The following is a 24,949-nucleotide window of genomic DNA, read 5'->3' as shown; positions in this document are numbered from 1 at the left end:
ATGGGAGAAAATATTAGCCAATAATATATTTGGTAATGATCTGGTATCCAGAATATATAAAGATCACTTCCAATTCAACAACAAAAGCCAATCACAGAAGGACAGATGCTTCATGATTCCACTTTTATGAGGTATGAGTGAAACTTACAGAAGCAGAGATTAGAATGGAGATTAGAATGGGTAAGGGGGAGGGGGAAATGGAGACTTCTTCAACTTGTATAAGGTTTCCAGTTATGTAAGATAAATTAGTTTTAGAGGTCTGCTGTACAGCACGGTACTTAAAGTCAACAGTACTGTATTGTGAACTTATAATTTTGTGAAGAGGATAGATCTCGTGTTAAAGTGTTTTTATGGTAGAAAACAAAGGGCTAGAAGGAAACTTTTTGAGGGGATGCATTATGTATATTAATTGTGGTGATGGTTTCATGGTGTATGCATATGTCTAAACTCATCAAATTGTGTACATTAACTATGTGTAGTTTTTTGTGTATATCCGTTACACCTCAATAAAGCTGTTCTTTAAAAAAGAATACACTTTTTCTTCGAATCACATGGGTATTCTATCCAAATGGAATAGTTACTGTAATAAAACCTAAACCTGAGACCAAATAATTTAAATATTGCTGAGAAATGCATTAAAAATAAAATATGGCTGCTTTTAAAATATTACTTGTCAGGACTAAATATGTATTTTAGGGGTTTTGTGAAAAATCACATCTCACCATATGAAAAATGTAAGGAAAATGATCCAGCCATAATTTCAATGAATCAGTAATGTTTTAAGATTCACAAAACCACAAAATGAATACAGAATATTTTCAAGTAATCCATAACATTTACTAATGTTAATGTTATTTTCTTTACTCAAAGGTCAGTAAATTAGAATTAGAACTAGAAGGTACCAAGCAGAAATTTAAAGAAATGACTGACAGCTATCAAAAAGAAATTAAGGACAAAAAGATATCAGAAGAAAATCTTTTGGAAGAGGTAGGAAAAACTAAATATTTTGAAAATTTGTTATATTAAAACTATTTATTTATTAGCATTTTAAGAGAAAAGCAATTCTTAATCTTGTTATGATTTTTAAAAGATTTAATAAATTTATATGAGACGGTTAGTTTTATAGAAGCTTAAAAGTATCTTTGTTTTCTAAGTATTTTTATGTATTTATTATTTTGAGAAGATTAAGTGGTCATTACAGTGTTATACTATCATCTTACTTGATAGAACACCCTAAAATAAACCAAAACAGAATGCATTTTTTACTTGGCTTTCCTAATTTCCTGGCGTTTGATTTCTGCATTTTATTTAAGTAGTATATATGGTCTTTGCGTTTAAGTTAAATTTGTGCATTAATTTTAAGAAATACTTTACTTGATAGGTTGAGAAAGCAAAAATAATAGCTGATGAAGCTGTAAAATTACAGAAAGAAATTGATATACGATGTCAACATAAAATAGCTGAAATGGTAGCACTTATGGAAAAACATAAGGTAACGTGTGTGTGATGAGAACTATTAATTAGAGCTATACTTACGCATAAAGATGGTGAAATCAAGATAGCATTCTGATTTGTCAGAAAATTATGCAATAATGACTGATTAGAGCTAGAATACTCTTGATCTCCTGTCTCTCTAAGTTCAGGTCTTAACCACACAAAGCTGAGTTTGGGTGACACTTCCTTGAGAATATCTCTCCTTGTCATCTATTATGTATGGAAGTAATCCTTTTTCTTCTGAATTTTCCTAGTACTCTCTTACAGCACTTTCCACCTTATATCTATTTAAGTACATCCCCAGAATATGTATCTGGTAAAGGATATAAATATACCTTTATGTCTAACACATATTAGGCTAAACAAATTTTTATCAGTGGTATAAATAGATGAAAGAATTAATGTTTGTTGTGTTTGTGAGTATGTTTTATTTTTTGTTGTTTTAAAAGTAATCATTCTGTTATGGAATTCAGCTTTATTCCCTTCAATATCTGGAGAGAAGAGGTGGGCTATACCTACCTATTCATCTTTAAAATTATTAGTGGGATTTAATATATGAGGTAACCAATGAGGATTAAAAAGTATTTTAATAATAAATAGTAACAAAATTCATAAAAATATTATGAACTCATAGATTTAAACATATTTGGTATGTCTCAATCCAGTCTAATCCTTGACACTCAAATTGTTCCTCTTTTGGCCAGTGGGAGGCTCTTCAAACTAACGAGCCAGTCCTTTTGACTTGACCCTAATAAACTCTGACAGCTTTTTGGCTTTCTATTATGATAAAATGTTCAAGACTCATCTTGTATTTCCTGCCCCAGATCTGGAATCAGTAACTTTTCTAAGAGGTCTTGGTGTTTCTAGCCTATATTTTAAATTATGAAATTCAACATTTTCAATTAAAAAGAATTTTTTGTTCTTGTATTTGATTATTTTCAAGACTGTTTTCTGTGTTTCATTGTTTATGTTATTTGAATAAAAATGACTTGAAAAATCAGAAAAAAGCTCAAATATATATATCACTGAATTTATTGACATTTTCTATGAATATTAAATGCATAAGGATACCAGTATTATTAAAACATAATTTATTTGTGTTCTAATATACCTAAAATATTTTCTCTGTTTATTGTAGCACCAATATGATAAAATAGTTGAAGAAAGAGACTCAGAACTAGGACTTTATAAAAGCAAAGAACAAGAACAGTCATCAGTGAAAGCATCTTTGGTGAGATACAGAACAAATAGCAGTAAAGCCAGTTTTCATATCAGCATGGCTGGTGGTAAAGAATAATATTAAATAAAACCATAATTTTTGAGCTGTAGAATCAAAGAATTTTAGATTTTAAAAAAGATCTTACAGGTTTTATAGTTAAATGGTTTTCCAATTTAATTTCTGAAGTGGTAGAATAAACTTTTTTTCAAATGAATAAATACAAACTCCAGTTACAAATAAATTTGGAGCTCTGATAGAGATTGGGAGAGGAGGAATGGGATAGATTGGGAGAAGGTGAGGAGGAGAGAGATATACGTAGTGTTAAATATTTCTTTATAGAAAACTACAAAAAATTTGTCTAAATGAAATCCTTAGTCATGTTCAACTAGCAGCCTTCATATCAGTAGCCTTTTTTTTTAAAAGTAATTTTTAAAAAAAATTTTATTATGTTAGTCACCATACAATACATCATTAGTTTTTGATGTGGTGATCCATGATCCATTGGTTTCGAGTAACACCCAGTGCCCCATGCAGTACGTGCCCTCCTTAATACCCATCACCGGGCTAACCAATCCCCCCTCCCCCCTCCCCTCTAAAACCCTGTTTCTCAGAGTCCATAGTCTCTCATGGCTCATCTCTCCCTCCAATTCCTCCCCCCATTTTTCCCTTCCTTCTCCTAGTGTCCTCCATGTTATTCCTTATGTTCCACAAATAAGTGAAACCATATGATAATTGACTTTCTCTGCTTGACTTCTTTCACTTAGCATAATCTCCTCCAGTCCCATCCATGTTGATGTAAAAGTTGGGTATTCATCTTTTCTGATGGCTGAGTAATATTCCATTGTATATATGGACCCCATCTTCTTTATCCATTCATCTGTTGAAGGGCATCTGGGCTCTTTCCACAGTTTGGCTATTGCGGACATTGCTGCTATGAACACTGGGGTGCATATGGCCCTTCTTTTCACTACATCTGTGTCTTTGGGGTAAATACCCAGGAGTGCAATTGCTGGGTCATAGGGTAGCTCTATTTTTAATTTTTTGAGGCACCTCCACACTGTTTTCCAAAGTGGCTGTACCAACTTGCATTCCCACCAACGGTGTAAAAGGGTTCCCCTTTCTCCACAACCTCTCCAACATTTGTTGTTTCTTTCCCTGTCCATTTTTGCCATTCTAATTGGTGTAAGGTGGTATCTCAGTGTGGTTTTGATTTGAATTTCCCTGATGGCTAATGATGATGAACGTTTTTTCATGTGTCTGTTAGCCATTTGTATGTCTTCTTCACAGAAGTGTCTTTTCATATCTTCTGCCCACTTTTTGACTTGATTATTTGTTTTTTGGGTGTTGAGTTTGAGAAGTTCTTTATAGATCTTGGATACCAGCCCTTTATCTGTAGTGTCATTTGCAAATATCTTCTCCCATTCTGTGGGTTGCCTCTTTGTTTTGTTGACTGTTTCCTTTGCTGTGCAGAAGCTTTTTATCTTGATGAAGTCCCAAAAGTTCATTTTTGCTTTTGTTTCACTAGCTTTTGGAGATGTATCTTGAAAGAAGTTGCTGTGGGCGATGTCAAAGAGGTTACTGCCTATGTTCTCCTCTAGGATTTTGATGGATTCCTGTCTCACATTGAGGTCTTTCATCCACTTTGAGTTTATCTTTGTGAATGGTGTTAGAGAATGGTCGAGTTTCATTCTTCTACATGTGGCTGTCCAATTTTCCCAGCACCATTTATTGAAGAGACTGTCTTTTTTCCATTGCATGTTTATTCCTGCTTTGTCAAAGATTATTTGACCATAGAGCTGAGGGTCCATATCTGGGTTCTCTATTCTGTTCCATTGGTCTATATGTCTGTTTTTGTGCCAGTACCATGCTGTCTTGGTGATCACAGCTTTGTAATATAGCTTGAAATCGGGCAACGTGATGCCCCCAGCTTTGTTTTTCTTTTTCAACATTTCCTTGGTGATTCAGGGTCTTTTCTGATTCCATACAAATTTTAGGATTGTTTGTTCCAGCACTTTGAAAAATGTCATTGGAATTTTGATCGAGATGGCATTGAAGGTATAGATTGCTCTGGGTAGCATAGACATTTTAACAATGTTTATTCTTCTGATCCATGAGCATGGAATATCTTTCCATCTTTTTGTGTCTTCTTCAATTTCTTTCATGAGTGTTCTGTAGTTCCTAGAGTACAGATCCTTTACCTCTTTGGTTAGATTTATTCCGAGGTATCTTATGGTTTTTGGCGCTATTGTAAATGGAATCGTTTCTCTAATTTCTCTTTCTACAGTTGCGTTGTTAGTGTATAAGAAAGCAACTGATTTCTGTGCGTTGATTTTGTATCCTGCCACATTACTGAATTGCTGTATGAGTTCTAGTAATTTGGGGGTAGAGTCTTTTGGGTTTTCCACATAAAGTATCATGTCGTCTGTGAAAAGAGAGAGTTTAACTTCTTCTTTGCCAATTTGAATACCTTTTCTTTTTGTTGTCTGCTTGCTGTTGCCAGGACTTCTAGTACTATGTTGAACAATAGTGGCGAGAGTGGGCATCCTTGACGTGTTCCTGATCTTAAGGGAAAGGCTCTCAGCTTTTCCCCATTGAGGATGGTACTCGCTGTGGGTTTTTCATAGATGGATTTTATGAACTTGAGGAATGTTCCCTCTATCCCTATACTCTGAAGGGTTTTAATCAGGAAAGGATGTTGTATTTTGTCAAATGCTTTTTCTGCATCAATTGAGAGGACCATATGGTTCTTCTCCCTCCTCTTATTAATGTGTTCTATCACATTGATTGATTTGCGAATGTTGAACCACCCTTGCATCCCGGGGATAAATCCCACTTGGTCGTGGTGGATGATCCTTTTAATGTATTGTTGGATCCTATTAGCTAGGATTTTGTTGAGGATTTTGGAATCCATATTCATCAGATATATCGGTCTGAAATTCTCCTTTTTGATGGGGTCTTTGCCTGGTTTGGGGATTAGGGTAATGCTGGCCTCATAGAATGAGTTTGGAAGTTTTCCTTCTGTTTCTATTTTTTGAAACAGCTTCAGTAGAATAGGTATTATTTCTTCTTTGAATGTTTGGTAGAATTCCTCAGGGAATCCATCAGGCCCTGGACTCTTGTTTTTTGGGAGGTTTTGATCACTGCTTCAATCTCGTTACTTGGTTATTGGCCTATTCAGGTTGTCAGTTTCTTCCTGTTTCAGTCTTGGCAGCTTATAGGTTTCGAAGAAGGCCTCCATTTCATCCAGATTGCTCAGTTTATTGGCATATAGTTGTTGATAATAATTTCTAATAATTGTTTCTATTTCCTTGGTGTTAGTCGTGATCTCTCCCCTTTCATTCATAATTTTATTAATTTGGGTCCTTTCTCTTTTCTTTAGGATAAGTCTGGCCAGTGGTTTATCGATCTTATTAATTCTTTCAAAGAACCAACTTCTAGTTTTGTTGATCCGATCTACTGTGTTTCTGGTTTCTAATTCATTGATTTCTGCTCTAATTTTAATTATTTCTCTTCTGATGCGTGGCTTAGGTGTCGTTTGTTGCTTTTCCTCTAGTTCTTTAAGGTGTAGAGTTAGTTGGTGAATTCGGGATTTTTCTATTTTTTTGAGTGAGGCTTGATGGCTATGTATTTCCCCCTTAGGACCACCTTTGCAGTATCCCATAGGTTTTGGACCGATGTGTTTTCATTTTCACTGATTTCCATGAATTGTTTAAGTTCTTCTTTGATTTCTTGGTTGACCCAAACATTCTTGAGCAGAATGGTCTTTAGCTTCCAAGTGTTTGAATTTCTGCCAAATCTTTTCTTGTAATTGAGTTCCAGTTTTAGAGCATTGTGGTCTGAGAATATGCAGGGAATAATCTCAATCTTTTGGTATCGGTTGAGACCTGATTTGTGACCCAGTGTGTGGTCTATTCTGGAGAAAGTTCCATGTGCGCTCGAGAAGAATGAGTATTCTGTTGTTTTGGGTGGAATGTTCTGTAAATATCTCTGAGGTCCATCTGGTCCAATGTATCGTTGAAAGCTCTTGTTTCCTTGTTGATTTTCTGCTTAAATGATCTGTCCATTGCTGAGAGTGGAGTATTGAGGTCTCCTACAATTAACGTATTGTTATCAATATGACTCTTTATTTTGGTTAACAGTTGGCTTATATAGATGGCTGCTCCCATGTTGGGGGCATAGATATTTACAATTGTTAGATCTTCTTGTTGGATAGACCCTTTAAGAATGATATAGTGTCCTTCTGTGTCTCTTATTACAGACTTTAGTTTAAAATCTAATTTGTCTGATACAAGAATTGCTACCCCAGCTTTCTTTTGAGGTCTGCTGGCATGGAAGATGGATCTCCATCCCTTCACTTTCAGTCTGGATGTATCTTTAAGTTCAAAATGAGTCTCTTGTAGGCAGCATATGGATGGGTCCTGTCTTTTCATCCAGTCTGCAACCCTGTGCCATTTTATGGGAGCGTTTAGGCCATTCACGTTGAGGATGATTATTGAAAGATATGAATTAATTGTCATCATGTTGCCTGTGAAGATGTTGTTTTTATAGATTGTCCCTGTAAATTTCTGTTGTATATCACTCTTGGGGTCTTTCTCCTTTTATAGAACCCCCCCCTTAATATTTCTTGCAGGGCCGGCTTAGTGGTCACATATTCTTTCAGTTTCTGCCGGTCGTGGAAGCTCTGCATCACTCCATCCATTCTAAATGAAAGCCTTGCCGGATAAAGTATTCTTGGCTGCATGTTCTTCTCATTTAGTGCCCTGAATATGTCTTGCCAGGCCTTTCTGGCTTGCCAGGTCTCTGTGGTTAGGTCTGATGTTATTCTGATGTTCTTCCCTCTGTACATAAGGAATCTCTTCCCCCTAACTGCCCTTAAGAGGGTTTCCTTGGTTCTAAGATTTGCAAGTTTTACTATTACATGCCGGGGTGTTGGCCTGTTTTCCTTGATCTTGGGAGGGGTCCTCTCTGCCTGTAGGACTCGAATGTTTGTTTCATTCCCCAGATTAGGGACGTTGTCAGCTACGATTTGCTCAAATACATCTTCTAGTCCTCTCTCTCTCTCCACTCCCTCCGGGACTCCAATTATTCTGACACTGGAACACTTCATGGTGTCACTTATGTCTGATTCTATTTTCATGGATTCTGAGTTGTTTTTCCCTGGCCTCCTCTTTTCCCTTTTTATCTATTATATTGTCTTCCAGGTCGCTTATTCACTCTTCTGTCTCAGTTACCCTAGCTTTAGATTATCTAGATTGGATTGGATCTCATTGATAGCATTTTTAAGTTCTGCCAATTCAGCTTTCATTTCTGCCCTTAGAGACTCTATGTTGCCATTAATTGATTTCTCCATTCTAGGCATTGTCTTCACAATTGCTAGCCTGAATTCCATCTCCGACATCTTGGTTATATCTGCATCCATTTGTAAATCTGCAGCATAAGTCATAATCTCTGAGTCTTTTCTATTTTGGGGGCTCCTCCTCCTAGTCATTCTGTTGATGGGTGTTTGAGGGAACGTATAGAGTCCAAATTATGGACCAGAACCCAAGCAAGATGCACCTGTTTTCTTGGGACCTTAGGGTTGCTGGCTTCTCGTTTTCCCAGCCTGTCTTCTGGGGGAGGGGCCTGCCGCGCTGTTACTCAGGCAACCCTGTTCAGTCGGAGTTGCCCTGCCTGCCTGTGGCGGGGGGTGGGCTCAGCGGGAATCAGTTTTGGGGGCTTTTGTTCTCTGGCAGCTTTCCCTGGTGGCTTTCTGCGTTTCTTCCGTGAGTCAGAGCAGAAGAGACCGTTTCCAACCCTCTGCCTCAGAGCACAGAGACCGCAGTCTGTTCTTCAGTGAGCTCTCCAGGTCACACCGTCTCGTTTCTGTCCGTGCTGCTATAAACTGCAGCGACCTAGGTTGTGCGCCCCTCCGCAGTGCCCCCAGTCCTGCCTCCAGGTTGGGACATGTCTCTGCCCTTTGTGCTTCTAAAACTGCCAGCTGCTCCCAGTTCATACGCGCGACCCCGCCGCTCCGGGTTTCTGTCCCCGGGGGCTGTCCTAGAGTCCTTTCCCCGCCGCTGCCGGTCTGCGAGTCTGTGCCCCGTCCCCAGTGTGTGAGGCTGTCGCTCACCAGTGGTGTAGGATCCCCACGGCCAGGCACCCTCCCGCTGCCGTTTATCCTCCGATATCTGCCCGTGGAATCATGGCTCCCTGCTTCGTACCTCGAAACCAACCACCTGTGATATTCTGTTTGTAGAGATCCAGTCTTCTTACATCTCAGGCTGGTTTCGTGGGTGCTCAGAGTGGTCTGGTAGATATCCAGCTCAATTCCAGGGACCAGTTGAAATAGGGTCCCTTACTCCTCCTCCATCTTTCCTAGTTCCATATCAGTAGACTTTTAAGTGAGCACTGAGTGTTATACACAACTAATGAATCATTGAACACTACATCAAAAACTAATGATGTAATATATGTTGGCTAATTGAACATAATAAAAAAATAAAGTTGTATCTATATTTTATGAGTGAATTTATTTCTCTGTAAACTAAATATATGTGAAACAGCATTTTCACTGTTTTGAGAAATATATGGATACACTATAAATTTCATGGTTTTTTTTTTAGGAGTCTGAATTGTTTAATCTCAAAAATGAACTTTTGTCTGTTAAGAAACAACTTGAAATAGAAAAAGAAGAAAAGGTAGGTTTTGTGGCATTATAGATAAAGTAATAACATTTATGTGCAACTTTCTGGGTTTTTTTAATTTAAATTTTTTTACTGAAGTATAACTGCCACTTTGTTTTTATAAACATGTCATATTAGAAAATATATTTGGGTAACTATGATTAAAACATATAATTTTCCCCCCATTAGCTTTTTTTCAGAAGTATATAGTGTATTCCTTTGTTTAAATATTGGACATATATATGTTACAAATTTAAATTGTGCAGCATGATTTCACCTGTATATATTGTGAAATGATGACCACAGTACATTTAGTTAATATCCATCATTTCACAAAAATGCAAAAAAGAAAAAAAATGTTCTTTTCCTTGTGATGAGAACTCTTAGCATTTACTCTCTTAACTCTCAAATATACCATATAGCAGTGTTAACTATAGTCATTGTGTTGTAAATTACATCCTTAGTACTTATTTATCTTATAACTTGAAGTTTGTACCTTTGACCACCTTTATCTAATTCTCCAACCCCCACACCTCTGCCCCTGGTAATCACAAATCTGATCTCTTTTTCTATGAGTTCTTTTTTTAATTTTAGATTCAACTTATAAATAAGCACATACAAGTATTTGTCTTTCTCTGTCTGACTTAAGTCATTTAACATAATGTTCTCAAGATCCATTCATGTTATTGCAAATGGCAGGATTTCCTTCTCTTTATGGCTGAATAATATTTCATTTTGTGTGTGTATGTGTATCACGCTTACTTTATCCGTTAATCTGTTGGTATCACTTAGTTGTTTCTTTATCTTGGCCATTGGAAATAATGCTGTAGTGAACACGTGGGTGTAGATACCTCTTCAGCATAGTGTTTTTGTTTCTTTTGGATATATTCCCAGAAGTGGAATTACTGAACCATATGGTAGTTTTATTATTAATTTTTTGAAGAACCTCATACTGTTTTCCATAGTGGCTTTACCAGTTTATAATCCCACCAACAGTGCAAAAGGGTTTTCTTTCCTTTTTTGTTTTTGTTTTTTGTTGTTGTTTTAAGTTTTTACTTATATTCTAGTTAGTTAACATATAGTGTTATATGGGTTTCAGGAATAGAATTTAGTGATTCATCACTTACATAAACACCCAGTGCTCATCACAACAAGTGCCCTTCTTAATATATATCATCCATTTCGCCCATCCCCAACCCGCCTCCCCTCCAGCAACTGTCAGTTTGTTTTCTGTAGTTAAAAGTCTGTTTTATGGTATACCTCTGTTTTCTTCCCCCCATGTTCATCTGTTTTATTTCCTAAATTTCACATATGAGTGAAATCATATGGTATTTGTCTTTCTCTGAGTGACTTATTTTGCTTAGCATAATACGCTCTTGCAAATGGCAAGATTTCATTCTTTTTGATGGCTGAGTAATATTCCATTGTATATATATACAACATCTTCTTTATCCATTCATCAGCTGATGGACACTAGGGCTGTTTCCATAATTTGGCTATCATTGATAGTGCTGCTGTAAACATCAGGGTGCATATGTCTCTTCAAATCTGTATTTTTGTTTCCTTTGGGTAAATACATAGTAGTGCAATTGCTGGATCATAGGATAGATCTATTTTTAACTTTTTGAGGTACCTCCTTACTGTTTTCCAGAGTGGCTCTACCAGTTTGCATTCCCATCAACAGTGTAAGAGGGTTCCCCTTTCTCTGCATCCTCACGAACATCTGTGGTTTCCTGTGTTAATTTTAGACATCCTGACAGGTGTGAGGTGATATCTCATTGTAGTTTTGATTTTCCTTTCCTTGATGATGAGTGATGTTGAGCATCTTTTCATGTGTCTGTTAGCTATCTGGATGTCTTCTTTGGAAAAATGTCTATTCATGTCTTCTGCCCATTTTTTAACTGGATTATTTGTTTTTGGGGTGTTGAATTTGTAAGTTCTTTATAGATTTTGGATACTAACCCTTTATCAGATATGTCATTTGCACATATCTTCTCCCATTCCATAGGCTGGCTTTTAGTTTTGTTAATTGTTTCCTTCACTGTGTAGAAGCTTTATATATTGATGAAGTCTCAATAGTTCAGTTTTGCTTTTGTTTCTCTTGCCTCCAGCAACGTGTCTAGTAAGTTGTTGCTATGGCTGAGGTCAAAGAGGTTGCTACCTGTATCCTCCTCTAGGATTCTGATAGTTTCCATCTTACATTTAGGTTTTTCATTCATTTTGAATTTATTTTTGTGTATAGTGTAAGGAAGTGGTCCAATTTCATTCTTCTGCATGTTGCTCTCCAGTTTTCCCAACACCATTTGTTGAAGAGATTGTCTTTTTTCCATTGGATATTCTTAACCTCTTTGTCGAAGATTAGTTGACCATATGGTTGTGGGTCCATTTCTGGGTTTTCTATTCTGTTCCATTGATCTATGTATCTGTTTTTGTGCCAGTACCATACTGTCTTGATGACTACCACTTTTTAATATAGCTTGAAGTCTGAAATTGTGATGCTTCCAGCTTTGCTTTTCTTTTTCAAGATTGCTTTGGCTGTTGGGGTGTTGTAGTTCCATACAAATTTTAGGATTGTTTGTTCTAGATGTGGGACAAATGCTGATGGTATTTTGATAGGGATTGCATTAAATGTATAGATTGCTCTGGGTAGTATAGACATTTTAACAATATTTGCTCTTCCAACTCATGAGCAAGGAATGTATTTCCATTTCTTTGTGTCATCTTCAGGTTCTTTCATAAGTGTTTTTTTTTTTTTTTTTTCAGAGTATAGATCTTTTACTTCTTTGCTTAGGTTTATTTAGTATCTTCTTGGTTTTGGTGCAATTATAAATGGGATCAATTCCTTGGTTTCTCTTTTTGCTATTTCATTATTGGTATGTAGAAATGCAGCATATTTCTGTACACTGATTTTTGTATCCTTTGACTTTACTGAATTCGTATATCAGTCCTAGCAAGTTTTTGGTGGAGTCTTTTGGGTTTTCTGCATAGAGTATCCTGTCTTCTGTGAATAGTGTAAGTTTGACTTCTTCCTTGCCAATTTGGATGCCTTTTATTTTTTGTTGTTGTTGTTGTTGTTGTCTGATTACTGAGGCTAGGACTTCTAGTAGTATGTTAAATAACAATGGTGAGAGTGGAGATCGCGGTCTTCTTCCTGACTGTAGAGGGAAAGCTCTGAGTTTTTCCTCATTGAGGATGATATTAGCTGTGGGTCGTACATATATAGCCTTTATGATGTTGAGGTATATTCCCTCTACCCCTGCCTTTGTGAGGGTTTTTATCAGGAATGGATGCTGTACTTTGTCAAATGCTTTTTCCACATCTATTGAGAGGATCATATAGTTCTTATCCTTTCTTTTATTAATGTGGTGTATCACATTGATTGATTTGCAAATATAGAACCACCCTTGCAGCCCAGAAATAAATCCCACTTAATCATGGTGAATGATTCTTTTAATGTACTATTGGATTCGATTTGATAGTATCTTGTTGAGAATTTTTGCATCCATGTTCATCAGGGATATTGGCCTATAATTTTTTAGTGGGGTCTTTGTCTGGTTTTGAAATCAAGGTAATGCTGGTCTTGTAGAATGAGTTTGGAAGTTTTCCTTCCTTTTTAATTTTTTGGGACAGTTTGAGAAGAATAGGTATTAACTTTTCTTTAAATGTCTGGTGGAATTCCCCTGGGAAGCCATCTGGCCCTGGACTTTGTGTGTTGGGAGATTTTTGATTATTGATTCAGTTTCTTTGCTAGTTAGCAGTCTGTTCAAGTTTTCTATTTATTCCTGTTTCAGGTTTGGTAGTTGATATATTTCTAGGATTTTATTGATTTCTTCTAGATTGCCCAATCTGTTGGCATATAATTTTTCACAATATTCTCTTATAATTGTTTGTATTTCTGTGGTGTTGGTTGTGATCTCCCCTCTTTCATTGGTGATTTTATTTATTTGGGTCCTTTCTCTTTTCTTTTTGTTAGATCTGGGTAGGGGTTTATCAATTTTATTAATTCTTTCAACAACCAGCTGCTAGTTTTATTGATCTGTTCTACTGGGGTTTGTTGTTGTTGTTGTTGTTGTTGTTGTTTCTGTATCATTTATTTCAGTTCTAATCTTTATTATTTCCCTTCTTCTGCTGGTTGTGGGCTTCATGTATTGTTCTTTTTTTTTAGCTCCTTTAGGTGTAAGGTTAGGTTGTTTTGAGATTTTTCTTCTTGAGGTAAGACTGTATTGCTATATACTTCCCTCTTATGACCACTTTGCTGCATCCCAAAGGTTTTGGACCATCGTGTTTTCATTTTCATTTGTTTCCATGTATTTTTTTTATTTCTTCCTTAATTTCTTGGTTAACCCATTCATTCTTTAGTAAGATGTTCCTCAACCTCCATGTATTTGTGGTCTTTCCAAATTTTTTTTTGTGGTTGACTTTAAGTTTCATAGTGCTGTAATCAGAAAATATGCATGGTATGATCTCAGTCTTTATTTGTGACCCAGTATGTGATCTGTTCTGGAGAATGTCCCATGTGCACTCAAAAAGAATGTGTATTCTACCACTTTAGGATGAAATGCTCTCTTTATTCTGTTTAGTCCATCTGATTCAATGTGTCATTCAAAGCCATTGTTTCCTTGTTGATTTTTTCTGCTTAGATGATCTGTCCATTGCTGTAAGTTAAAGTCTCCTACTATTATTGTATTATCAGTGAGTTCCTTTATGTTTGTTATTAATTGATTTATATATTTGGGTGCTCCCAAGTGGGGGGCATAAATATTTATAATTGTTAAATCTTCTTGTTAGATTGTCCCCTTTATTATTATATAGTGCCCTTCTTCATCTCTTGTTATAGTCTTTGGTTTAAAATCTAGTTTGTCTGATATAAGTATGGCTATGCCAGCTTTCTTTTGACATTTGTTAGCATGATAAATGGTTCTCCATCCCCTTGCTTTCCACCTACAGGTGTTTTTAGGTCTAAAATGAGTCTCTTGTTGGCAGCATATAGATGAACTTGTTTTTTTTTTGTTGTTGTTTTTAATGCATTCTGATGTCCTGTGTCTTTTGATTGGAGCATTTAGTCCCCTTACATTCAAAGTGATTATTGATAGATATGAATTTAATGCCATTGTATTACTTGTTAAGTCATTGTTTCTGGAGATTTTCTCTCTCTCTCTCTTTTTTTTTTTTTTTTAAGATTTCATTTATTTTGAGAGAGCAACAGAGAGAGGGAGGGAGAGAGATTGAGTGGTGAGAGGGGCAGAGAGAGACCATCTCAAGCAGACTCCATGCTAAGCATGGACCCTGACGCAGGGCTTGATCCCATGACTGTGAGACCGTGATCTAAGCCAAAATCAAGATCTTGTCATAATCAACTGACTGAGCCACCCAGGCACACCTTCTCTATTCGTTTCTAGTCTATTGCTTTTGGTCTTTCTTCCCCACTCAAGAATTCCCTTTAATATTTCTTGCAGGGCTGGTTTAGGGGTCATGAACTCCTTTAATTTTTGTCTGAGAAACTCTTTATGTCTCCTTCTATTCTGAATGACAGCCTTGCTAGATAGAGTATTCTTGGCTGCATACTTTTCCCATTCAGCTGGTTGAATATATCATGCCATTCTCTTCTGGCCTGCTAGGTTTCTGTGGACAGATCTGCAAACCTGATCTGTCTTCCCTTATAAGTTAAGGACTTTTTTCCCTTGCTGCTTTCAGGAGTCTTTCCTTACCTGTTTATTTTGTGAAGTTGACTATAATATGTCTTGGTGATGGCCAGCTTTTGTTGAATTTAATGGGAGTTCTCTGTGCTTCTTGGATTTTGATGTTTGTTTCCTTTTCCCAATTAGGGAAGTTTTCAGCTGTAATTTACTGAAATGAACCTTCTGCTCCTTTTTCTTTCTCTTTTTCTTCTCCAGATTTGGGAAGTTCTTAGCTATAATTTCTTTAGATTAGTTTTTTGCGCCCTCCTCCATCTTATTTCCTCTGGGGCTCTAATGTGTAAATTGTTTCACTCGATGGTATCCCATAATTCATGTAGTCTTCCCTCACTATTTTTAATTCTTTTATCTTTGTTGTTCCAATTAGATAATTTCTGTGAACTTGACAATAAGTCATTCTTCAGCTTAATCAAGTCTTATTTTAATGTTCTCTATTGTATTTTTCATTATTCATTGTATTTTTCAGCTCTAGAATTTGTCTAGTTCTTTTTTTATGATTTCTGTCTCTATTAAAGTTCTCCTTTTGTTCATATATTATTTTCTTGATTTTATTGAATTGTCTTACTGTGTTTTATTATAGGTCATTGAACTTCCTTAAAACAACTATTTTGAATTCTTTATCAGGCAAATTGCAGATTTCCATTTCTCTGGAGTTGGTTACTGAAAACTATTGCATTTTTCTGGTGGTGTCATGTTGCTTTGGTTTTTCATGTTTCTTCAAGTCTTGCATCACTGTCTTCACATTTGAAGGATGGTTATTTCTTCCAGTTTTTTTTATTGGTTACCTTCAGCAGAGAAGTATCTTCTGTTAGCTCTGTTAGGGATTCTGAGGTTTTCTCAGATCTTTTCTGTATCTATATGTCTATTTATGTCTCTGTCTATGTCTGTATCTATATCTGCCTGCTCTACACTTCTTGTTTGCTCTTTGAGGGGAATTCTTAAGATTGTATGCTTTCTCTTGATGTTGCAAAGGCTGGGTGCTGGCAGCCTCCTCTTTGCTCTCCCTAAGGCTTTGTTGAATGATCAGGTTTGTGTACTTTCTCCCAATTCTGCAGCATTGGGCCAGCTTTCTGCACATGTTCACTAGCCTTCTTCAAAGGCTCATGCTTGCCACCCTTAAGGGCATGTGCAGGTTGGCAGTGGGGTATTACGTGTGTGTGGTTGAGATGTGTGGAGCACTGGGGTAGTGTCCATGGGCCAATTGATCTTCAGGCAAGATTTCCCCAGCAGCTCTTGGGCAGGCTTCCCACTGGAGTCCATGAAGTGGTTAGGATCTGTGTACCTTAAATACATTCTGAGCTTTTGTTGCTGTATTCCCAACCCCTCCTCACCCCTCACTCACGTAGTTCACCCTAGTATTCTAGATGGGGTGGGAAAGAAATAGTCCTCCTTGGCAATATCCTGCACAGTTGGGGAAGCTGGGTGTCCCTCTTTTGCTCTCACTTTTTCCCAAAGGAAAAACTGTTGGCTGAGAGATCTTTCTTGGCACCAAACTATGCTGTCTTGGGAGAGGGGATGACATGGGTAAAGTGAAATTGTTCCTGTTATCCTCTTCAGTGTGTTCAGTCTATGATTTTTTTGCTCCATTGGTGTGCTGGAACTTCTCTGCTGGCTTCTAGAACTTCTACAAAGGTACTCTCATCTGTGGATGATTGTCAAAATATGTTTTCTTGGTGAGGAGGTTGGTAGAAAACTCCTGCCATTTTGCTGACATCACTCTTCCCTTTTTCCTAATGAAAGTATTTAGTACTATAAATTTTTCTGTCAGTACTGTTTTAGCTACAACCCACATGTTGTTTTTGTTTTCATTCAGTTCTATATAATTTTAGATTTCTTTGTGACTTCTTTGACCCATAGATTATTTTAAAATGTGTTTTTAAATTTTCATGTATTCTAAGATTTTCCTGTAGTCTTTCTGTTACTGATTTTGATTTTGAGTTTGATTCCATTATGGTCAGAGAACACAATCTGTATGATTTTTGTATTAGTCTGCTTGGGGTACTATAACAAAAATACTATAGATTCAATAGGTTAAACAAGTATTTATTTCTCACACTTCTGGAGGCTGGAAATCTGAGATCAGGATGCCAGCATGGTCATATTCTGGTCAGAGTTCATTTCCTGACTTGCAGACAGCTGCCTTTTGGCTATGACCTCACATGGCTGAGAGAGAGCTCTAGTTTCTTCCTCTCCTGATAGGGACACTAATCCCATTGTGGGAGCTCCATCTCCATGACCTCATCCAAACCCAGTTACTTCCTAAAGGCCCCATCTCCAAACACCACACCACATTAGGAATTAAGGCCCCTGTATGAATTTTGGGGAGACAGAAATGTTCAGTCCATTCTTTTAAATTTGTTGAGATTTGTTTTATGGCCCAGAATATTATCTGTCTTGGTGGATGATCCATGGGTGCTTGAAACAACTGTATATTATGCTATTGTTGAAGTGTTCTATAAATGTCAATTACATCCAATTAGTTGGTTGTATTGTTTAGATTATATATACTTCTGCTGATTTTTCTGGCGAGTAGGTATTTCAGTTGTTGAAATGGAGGTGTTAAAGTCCCCAACTTTGTGTCCCTGCTCAGCTCATTCATTTTCTTTTTTTAGAGAGGAAGAGAGGGGCATAGGGGCAGAGGGAGAAGGAGAGAGAGAATCTTTAGCAGGCTCCATGCCCAGCATAGAGCTCCATGTGGGGCTCAATCTCACAATCTTGAGATCACGACCTGAGGCAAAATCAAGAGTCAGTTGCTTAACCTACTGAACCACCCAGGCACCCCTCAACTCTGTCATTTTTAAAAAGTTTCACTGATATCATTTATATACCTTTCAATCACCCATTTAAAGTGTACAATTTAATGGTTTCTAATATACTGATAGTTTTGCAACCATCATGGCCATGTAATTTAGAATACATGTATCACCCCCTCAAAGAATTCCCATATACATCAGCAGTTATTATCCCCTCCTTTTTTTTTCCATCGCCAAATCCACCAGCTCCAGGCTACCACTAATCAAGCTACTTTTTGTCTCTATTGATTCACCTATTCTGGATATTTCACTTACATGGAATCATATAATATATGGTCTTGTGACTGCTTCTTTCACTTAACATTATGTTTTCAAGGTCCATTCACATCCCAGCGTATATCAGTATTTCCTTTCTATTGCTAAATAGTATACTATTGTGTGGCTATACTAGGTTTTATTTACCCATTCATCAGTTGATGGAAGTTTGAGTTGTTTTTAGTTTGACTATTATATATCATGCTATTATGAATATTTGTGTACAGATTTTGTGTGGGTATATGTTTTCATTTTTCTTGGCTATATATGTAGGAGTAGAATTGCTGGATAATATTATATTTCTATGCTTAACATTTTAAGGTACTGCCCAACTGTTTTCCAAGCCAATTTTACCATTTTGGGTTCCCACTATCAGTGCATGAAAGTCCCAATTTTTCCACATCCTCAGAAACACTTTTTTGGATTATAGTCATTCTAGTGAGTGTGACATGGTATATCGTTGTTTTGATTTGTATTTCTTTAATGCCTAATAATGTTATCATCTTGTCATGTGCTATTCCCATTTGTATATTTTTTTTTTTGAGAAATGTATATTCAGATGCTTTACCCATTTAAAAATTAGGTTATTTGTTTTTTTATTTTTGAGTTTTAAGAATTCTTATATATTCTAGATACCAGTCCCTTATCTGATGTAGGATATGCAAATGTTTTCTTCCATTCTGTGGATTGTCTTTTTATTTCTTGATGGTATTATTTGTAGCAGAGACTCTTTAATTTTGATGAAATTCAGTTTACCTAGATGCTCTTTATCAAGTTGGGAAAGTTCTTTTCTATTCCTAATTTGTTGAATGTTTTTATTATAAAAGCACATTGGATTTTGTGAAATGCTTTTTCTGTGTATATTGAGGTGATTGTGTGGTTTTGTATTCTATTAATACAAAGTATTACATTAATTGATTTTCAGATGTTAAACCAATCTTATATTCTTGGGAGAAATCCTATTTGGTCATGATGTATAATCTTTATATTCTGCTAGATTCAGTTTGCTAGTATTTTGTTGAGGATTTTTTGCATCTATATTCATAAAGAGATATTGGTCTGCAGTTTTCTTGTAATGTGTTTATCCTCAGTCTTCAGATCTTTCCACCAACTCAATGTGAAGCCCTAGAGCCCATGTATCTATCTGAGAGGATAAGTTGTGGTTATTCTTTTTCTTAAAATTGAAGTATTTTGACATGCAATGTTGCATTAGTTTTAGGTGTATAACATAGAAATTCAGACAACTCTATATGTTATGCTATGCTTACCCTAAGTGTAGCTACCCTCTGTCATCATACAATGCTATTACAATATCACTGACTATATTTTCTATGCTGTACCTTTCATCCCTGTGACTTATTCATTCCATAACTGGAAGCCTGTATCTCCCTATTTTCCACCACCCATTTTGTGAGCCCCCCACTCATCTCCCCTTGGGCAACCCATCAGTTTGTTCTTTGTATTTATGGGTCTGTTTCTGCTTTGTTTGTTTGTTCATTTGTTTTTTTAGATTCCACATATAAGTGAAATCATATGGTATGTGTCTTTCTCTGTCTGACTTATTTCATTTAGCATAATACTCTCTAGGTCTATTCATGGTGCTGCAAATGGCAAGATCTCTCTTTTTCATGGCTAAGTAATATTCCAGTACATGCGTGTGCGTGTGTGTGTGTATGGTTACTCACTTTTTGCCATATTACTAATCTCTCTTCAAGCTGAATTTCCTTACCCAATTTTATGAGGGAAAAGATAAGGATATTATGATTTAGTATATTCTACTTAAAGGGTGATAAGAGGAGACCAAGGAAAAGGACAAAATTCATGTGTTTTTTTCAGTGAATCACTTATTTTTGTGTTTTCTGCTCTTTCAGGGGAATCTTTTCTTTCTTTTTGTTTTGTTTTTTTTTTGAAACTTGTCTTTTGACTTTATTGCTAGTATGTTCTATTTATTGGCAAGGATAATTAATTCTTTATGGGCGTGGTTGTTGTGCTTTCTTTGTCCAGACTAGAGAGACCAAAATGAAAAAATTTAGTCATTTTTTCTGAAATTTTCACTCTCTATGCATTTTCTAGGCCTCTTTTTTAATGGACTGCCCACTTACCCCTCAGATACTTATTATCAATTCAGGTATATTAGTGACAGTTATTCCCTTTGTTATTTGTGTCTGCTTTCACCAATATTGTGCAAGTGGTGATTAGGTTAAGAGCCATATTGACTAGAGTCAAATCAGCACAAATATACTCTGTGTGGCTCTCATGCTGAGCCTCACTAGAATCACAAATTATGGCATAAGATTGTATGTTTTTGTTGTTGAATTTGTTTTTGACATTCTTAATTACTTCCTTCCCTTGTTAGTGATTTGTATATCTTGTTGGGAGAATTGTCTATTCAAGTCCTTTGCCCATTTTTTAGTTGTTGTTTTTGTTGTTGACTTATAGGAGTTCCTTATGGTTATTAATCCCTTATTGATATGATATATAATTGAATCATGTTTTTGTCATCTTATTTTACATGACATATTAATATTTATTTTATTTTTCTTTAAAGTGTGTGTGTGTGTCTGGTTGATTTAAAAGGTGTGTGTAGTACTTTCAGTTATTTTACTGGTTACCTTTATATTTTTAAACAATATATCTAACACTTTCTCGTACTGCCTCTTCTTCCACATACACAATTTTGATATTTATTTTGTTAATTTATGTTGTCAAGATTAATAAAAACATGTATTTGTTCTTTAACCATGGTTCTGGTTAAATTCTTTATATTCTGCTAGATTCAGTTTGCTAGTATTTTGTTGAGGATTTTTGCATCTATATTCATAAAGAGATCATGTATGTATTTGTGATATTATTGCAAAATAAGTTCATCTTTTATATGAAACTTTTTTCTTAGTTCTCATTTTTTATCCTAATCAATACACAATCCCTATTTTGGCCTCTGTTACTTACCCATTGGTATGACAAAACTGTTACTGGATAACAGTGAATTTAATTTTCCAATTAAGTTGGCTTTGTGGGACTGTGATAAATCACCTTCTCTACATCTTTCACGGTTTGATGGATCTGAATCTCTGCCTAGGTGAGATGTGGCATTTGATATATTTGTTTATATTCTTGATATGGAGGAAAGTTTCAGAGTCTTCCAGTTGGTCCTTCTAAACTTAAAAACTCTCATTTTGTGGTTAGAACCAATATGGAGATTATGGCACTTACTTGAGTTTATCTATTCAGCCTTTAGGATCTTAAGAAATGACCACAGATTAGGTTTATGGTTCCATGGGCTCATTGTAAGGTAGACTTGGATTAAATGCCATTTATCACCTGACTCCAATACACCTGCACTTGAACTAATGACAAAATAGTAACATTTTGGGTTATAATAATTGGTGTTAGTTAATAGTCAATGTCCAATTACCCATAAGTCTTAGTATCTCTCTCAGTGCACAAGATAGTAGAAGGGATAATGTATGTATTTGTGATATTATTGCAAAATCCTTCTACAACAGTTACCAGGCTTTCTTTTAATTTGGAGGATTCTAGGTTTATAAATTTATTCAAGTTTGAAATTTGGGTACAGGGCCATCATTCTCTATTCCTGTGGCTGAAGTCAATTGTCTGTTTGTCAGACCATATTATAGGCATATTTGATATCCAATTTAAATAGGGACCATAGTGGACTGCCTATCTCTTTGGTCTTAGGGAACTCATGATTAGTTAACCACTACTAAAGATATATGTTTGTGTATGAGCTAATAATTCACACCTTGGAAACACCTGTTGTATTAGAACAGACTGTAAGTAAGATCTCCAGACCAGCAAAAGTCTCCAGAATTTTATAGAGACAATGCAGTCATGGGAGGTGCTTTCTCCCTTCTGTCCTCTAGAAGCCTCTAGAAGTCCTCTGAGAGGCAGTGCAATTTTGCTAGTACAGAGGATATAATTTATCCTAGAAGAGAGCATTCTAGCCCTTTATTGGAGATCCCAGTTGTCACTATAACTGAAGATCAACTATTGGTCATTGATAGGATACACAATAAGAATAGTGATTACTGTTACGTTAGCTTACTACCAGCTTCTTCATGGTGAAGTGAGTTCTCTGGTTAGGAGCAACACTCTGGGAGAGATAGCATGGTGTACACAAAGCATTCAGTAAGGTTGATATTGGCATAGACCTCATAGGCAGGCAAGGCAAGTTTGCTTAAAGTTCTCTGTTGGAACTTTCTCTTCTCTGCGTCCTTGAAGGCTTCCTGGGGGCTGTAACAATTGTGTTCTCCAGGTGACTATCATATTAAAGGCATAGTACATATTCTTTTTTGTAGGCCAGAGTTAATTTTTCTTTTTTCTCTACTGAATATATACACCCTAATCTCCAGCAAAAGTGATGTATTATTTCCTAAGTATTTTGTACTTTCTTTCCCCCTCATCCTTGTTTATCTCATGTTAAAAGTTCATTATTCAAGGTCCAACTGAAATGTACCCTTTCTCAATGCACAGAAAAACTGAATTCTGCCTCTAAAAGCCCATAATATTTTGGATCTCTTTATAGCTCTTTACAGTTAGCTACTTTTGTGTATTTCTTCATCTATAATCTGATCCATCCACTTCATTTTACAAATGAGAAAGTTGATTCAGAGTTTTAAAAGACTTACCAAGATTCCACAGATACATACTGGACAGATCAGAATTTTAAAGATAATCAAAACTAAATAAGCTCTGTAGAAAGAAACTAATTTGTTTTTCTTTTTTTCTTTTCATTATTTTATAAGATTTAGAGTTTAGTATTCTTTCTTTGTTAATACTTCTTAGAAGTATTTTGATAATAACATTAATTTTTGATAATAGTAGTGACTACATTGTGTGCACTCATTTTTAATAGGAAAAACTCAAAAGAGAGGCAAAAGAGAACATAGTTACTCTCGAAAAAAGAGATAAGGTAAGAGTTTTATATAATTCTCCTGGTTTTTCTTTATAATCCAGCTTGTTTTCTAACATCTACCTGGAAATTTTTTTTTGTTCATAAATAGGTAAGGAGCATCTAATATTAATTTCCAAATATAGAATGTGTTCAGATTATGAAAGTATATATCACATATTCTTATGGAGTTGTTTTGGGTCACGTATAATTCCAGTAAAATATGCTCATTATTTATTTCTGCTTTCAAGTAGATTAGTAAATGCCATATATTTTATCTGAGGTTCTGGATATATAAATTGCAAATAATGAGGAAGTAATAAAAGAATAAAAAATTTAAATAGGCTTTTATTTGCTATACTTTATTCCAACAATATTGAAATATCATAAGCCTTATATATAATAATTATTAGGTTTATCAAATATTTCTGATTTGGGCAAGTTACTTCTTTATGCCTCAGCTTGTTCAACTGTAAAGGGATAATGAATAGTATCTATTTTTTAAAGTTGTTAAAAGGATTAAATGAGATAATATTTGTAAGGCATTTGTAAATAAATAGTGCTTGGCACATAGGAAATGCCATATAAGTGTTTGTTTTAAAAAATACAACGATGAGGACTGAGTAATGTATAGAATTTTTGAATCGTTATATTGTACACCTGAAACAAATATAATACTATATGTTAATTTTACTTCAATTTAAAAAAATAAAAATACAACAGAAAATTGTGAATATTATGTATACAGGCATACCTTGATCTTGTGGGTTCAGTTCCAGATCAATGCAGCAAAGTGAATATCACAATAAAGCAAGTAAAATGAATTTTTTGGTTTCCCAGTGCATATAAAAGTTATATGTACACTGTATTGTGGTCTGTTAAGTGTGCAATAGCATTATGTCTAAAAAACAATGTTCATACTTTAATTTTAAAATACTATATGTTGGCTAACTGAACATAATAAAAAATGGAAAAAAATAAAATCTTTAAAAAAACATTGTATTGCTTAAAAATGCTAACCATCATGTGAGCTTTCAATAAGTTGTAATCTTTTTGCTGGTGGAAGGTCTTGCCTTGATATTATTAATGGCTGTTGACTGATCAAGGGTAATGGTTGCTGAAAGTTGGGATGACCATGGCAATTTTGTAAAATAAGACAACAATGAAGTTTGCTTCATTGACTCTTCCTTTCACGAACCGTTTGATAGCATTTTACCCACAGTTAGAACTTCTTTCAAAATCAGAATAAATCCTCTCAAATGCTGCTGCTGATTTATCAACTAAGTTTACATAATATTCTAAATCTTTTGTTGTCATTTCAACAATCTTCACCAGGAGTAGATTTCATCTCAAGAAACCACTTCTTTTTGCTGATCCATAGGAAGCGACTCCTCACTTGTTAAAGTTTTATCATGGGATTGCAGCCATTAAGTTACATCTTCAGGCTCCACTTTTAATTCCAGTTTTCTTACTGTTTCCACCACATCTGCAGTTATTTCTGTCAGGGAAGTCTTGAACTCCTTATAGTCATCCATGAGGGTTGGAATCAACTTCTTCTGAATTCTTGTTAATATTGATATTTGACCTCTTCTGATGAATCACAAATATTTTTATTTTATTTTTTTTAAAGATTTTATTTATTTATTTGAGAGAGAGAGAGAGCACATGAAGGTGGAGAGGGCCAGAGGGAGAAACAGACTCCCTGCTGAGCAGGGAGCCCAATGCGGGACTCGATCCCGGGACTCCAGGATCATGACCCGAGCCGAAGGCAGTCGCTTAACCAACTGAGCCACCCAGGTGCCCGAATCACAAATATTTTTAATGGCATCTAGAATGGTGAATTCTTTCCAGAAGATTTTGAATTTACTTTTCCCAGATCATCAGTAGAATCACTATCT

The 24,949-nt window shown here is 35.7% G+C and overlaps 1 protein-coding gene across 1 annotated transcript in view; it reads left to right on the top strand.

Annotated features, from left to right (window-relative positions):
• The window catches only part of SYCP1 (synaptonemal complex protein 1), a 141,975-nt gene that overhangs the window by 102,083 nt on the left and 14,943 nt on the right, over positions 1-24,949 (top strand). Inside the window, exons 24-28 of the mRNA XM_034990227.1 lie at positions 871-987; positions 1,382-1,492; positions 2,633-2,725; positions 9,316-9,390; positions 23,016-23,072. Coding sequence (XP_034846118.1) covers positions 871-987; positions 1,382-1,492; positions 2,633-2,725; positions 9,316-9,390; positions 23,016-23,072 — 453 coding nt within the window. The remainder of the gene's footprint in view (positions 1-870; positions 988-1,381; positions 1,493-2,632; positions 2,726-9,315; positions 9,391-23,015; positions 23,073-24,949) is intronic.

This window comes from Mirounga leonina, unplaced genomic scaffold (assembly GCF_011800145.1).
Source record: "Mirounga leonina isolate KUSES-001 unplaced genomic scaffold, KU_Mleo_1.0 Mir_507, whole genome shotgun sequence".
Classification (NCBI taxonomy): Eukaryota; Metazoa; Chordata; class Mammalia; order Carnivora; family Phocidae; genus Mirounga; species Mirounga leonina.
Note: the sequence above shows the minus strand (reverse complement) of the source record. Positions and strands in the feature narration are given on the sequence as shown.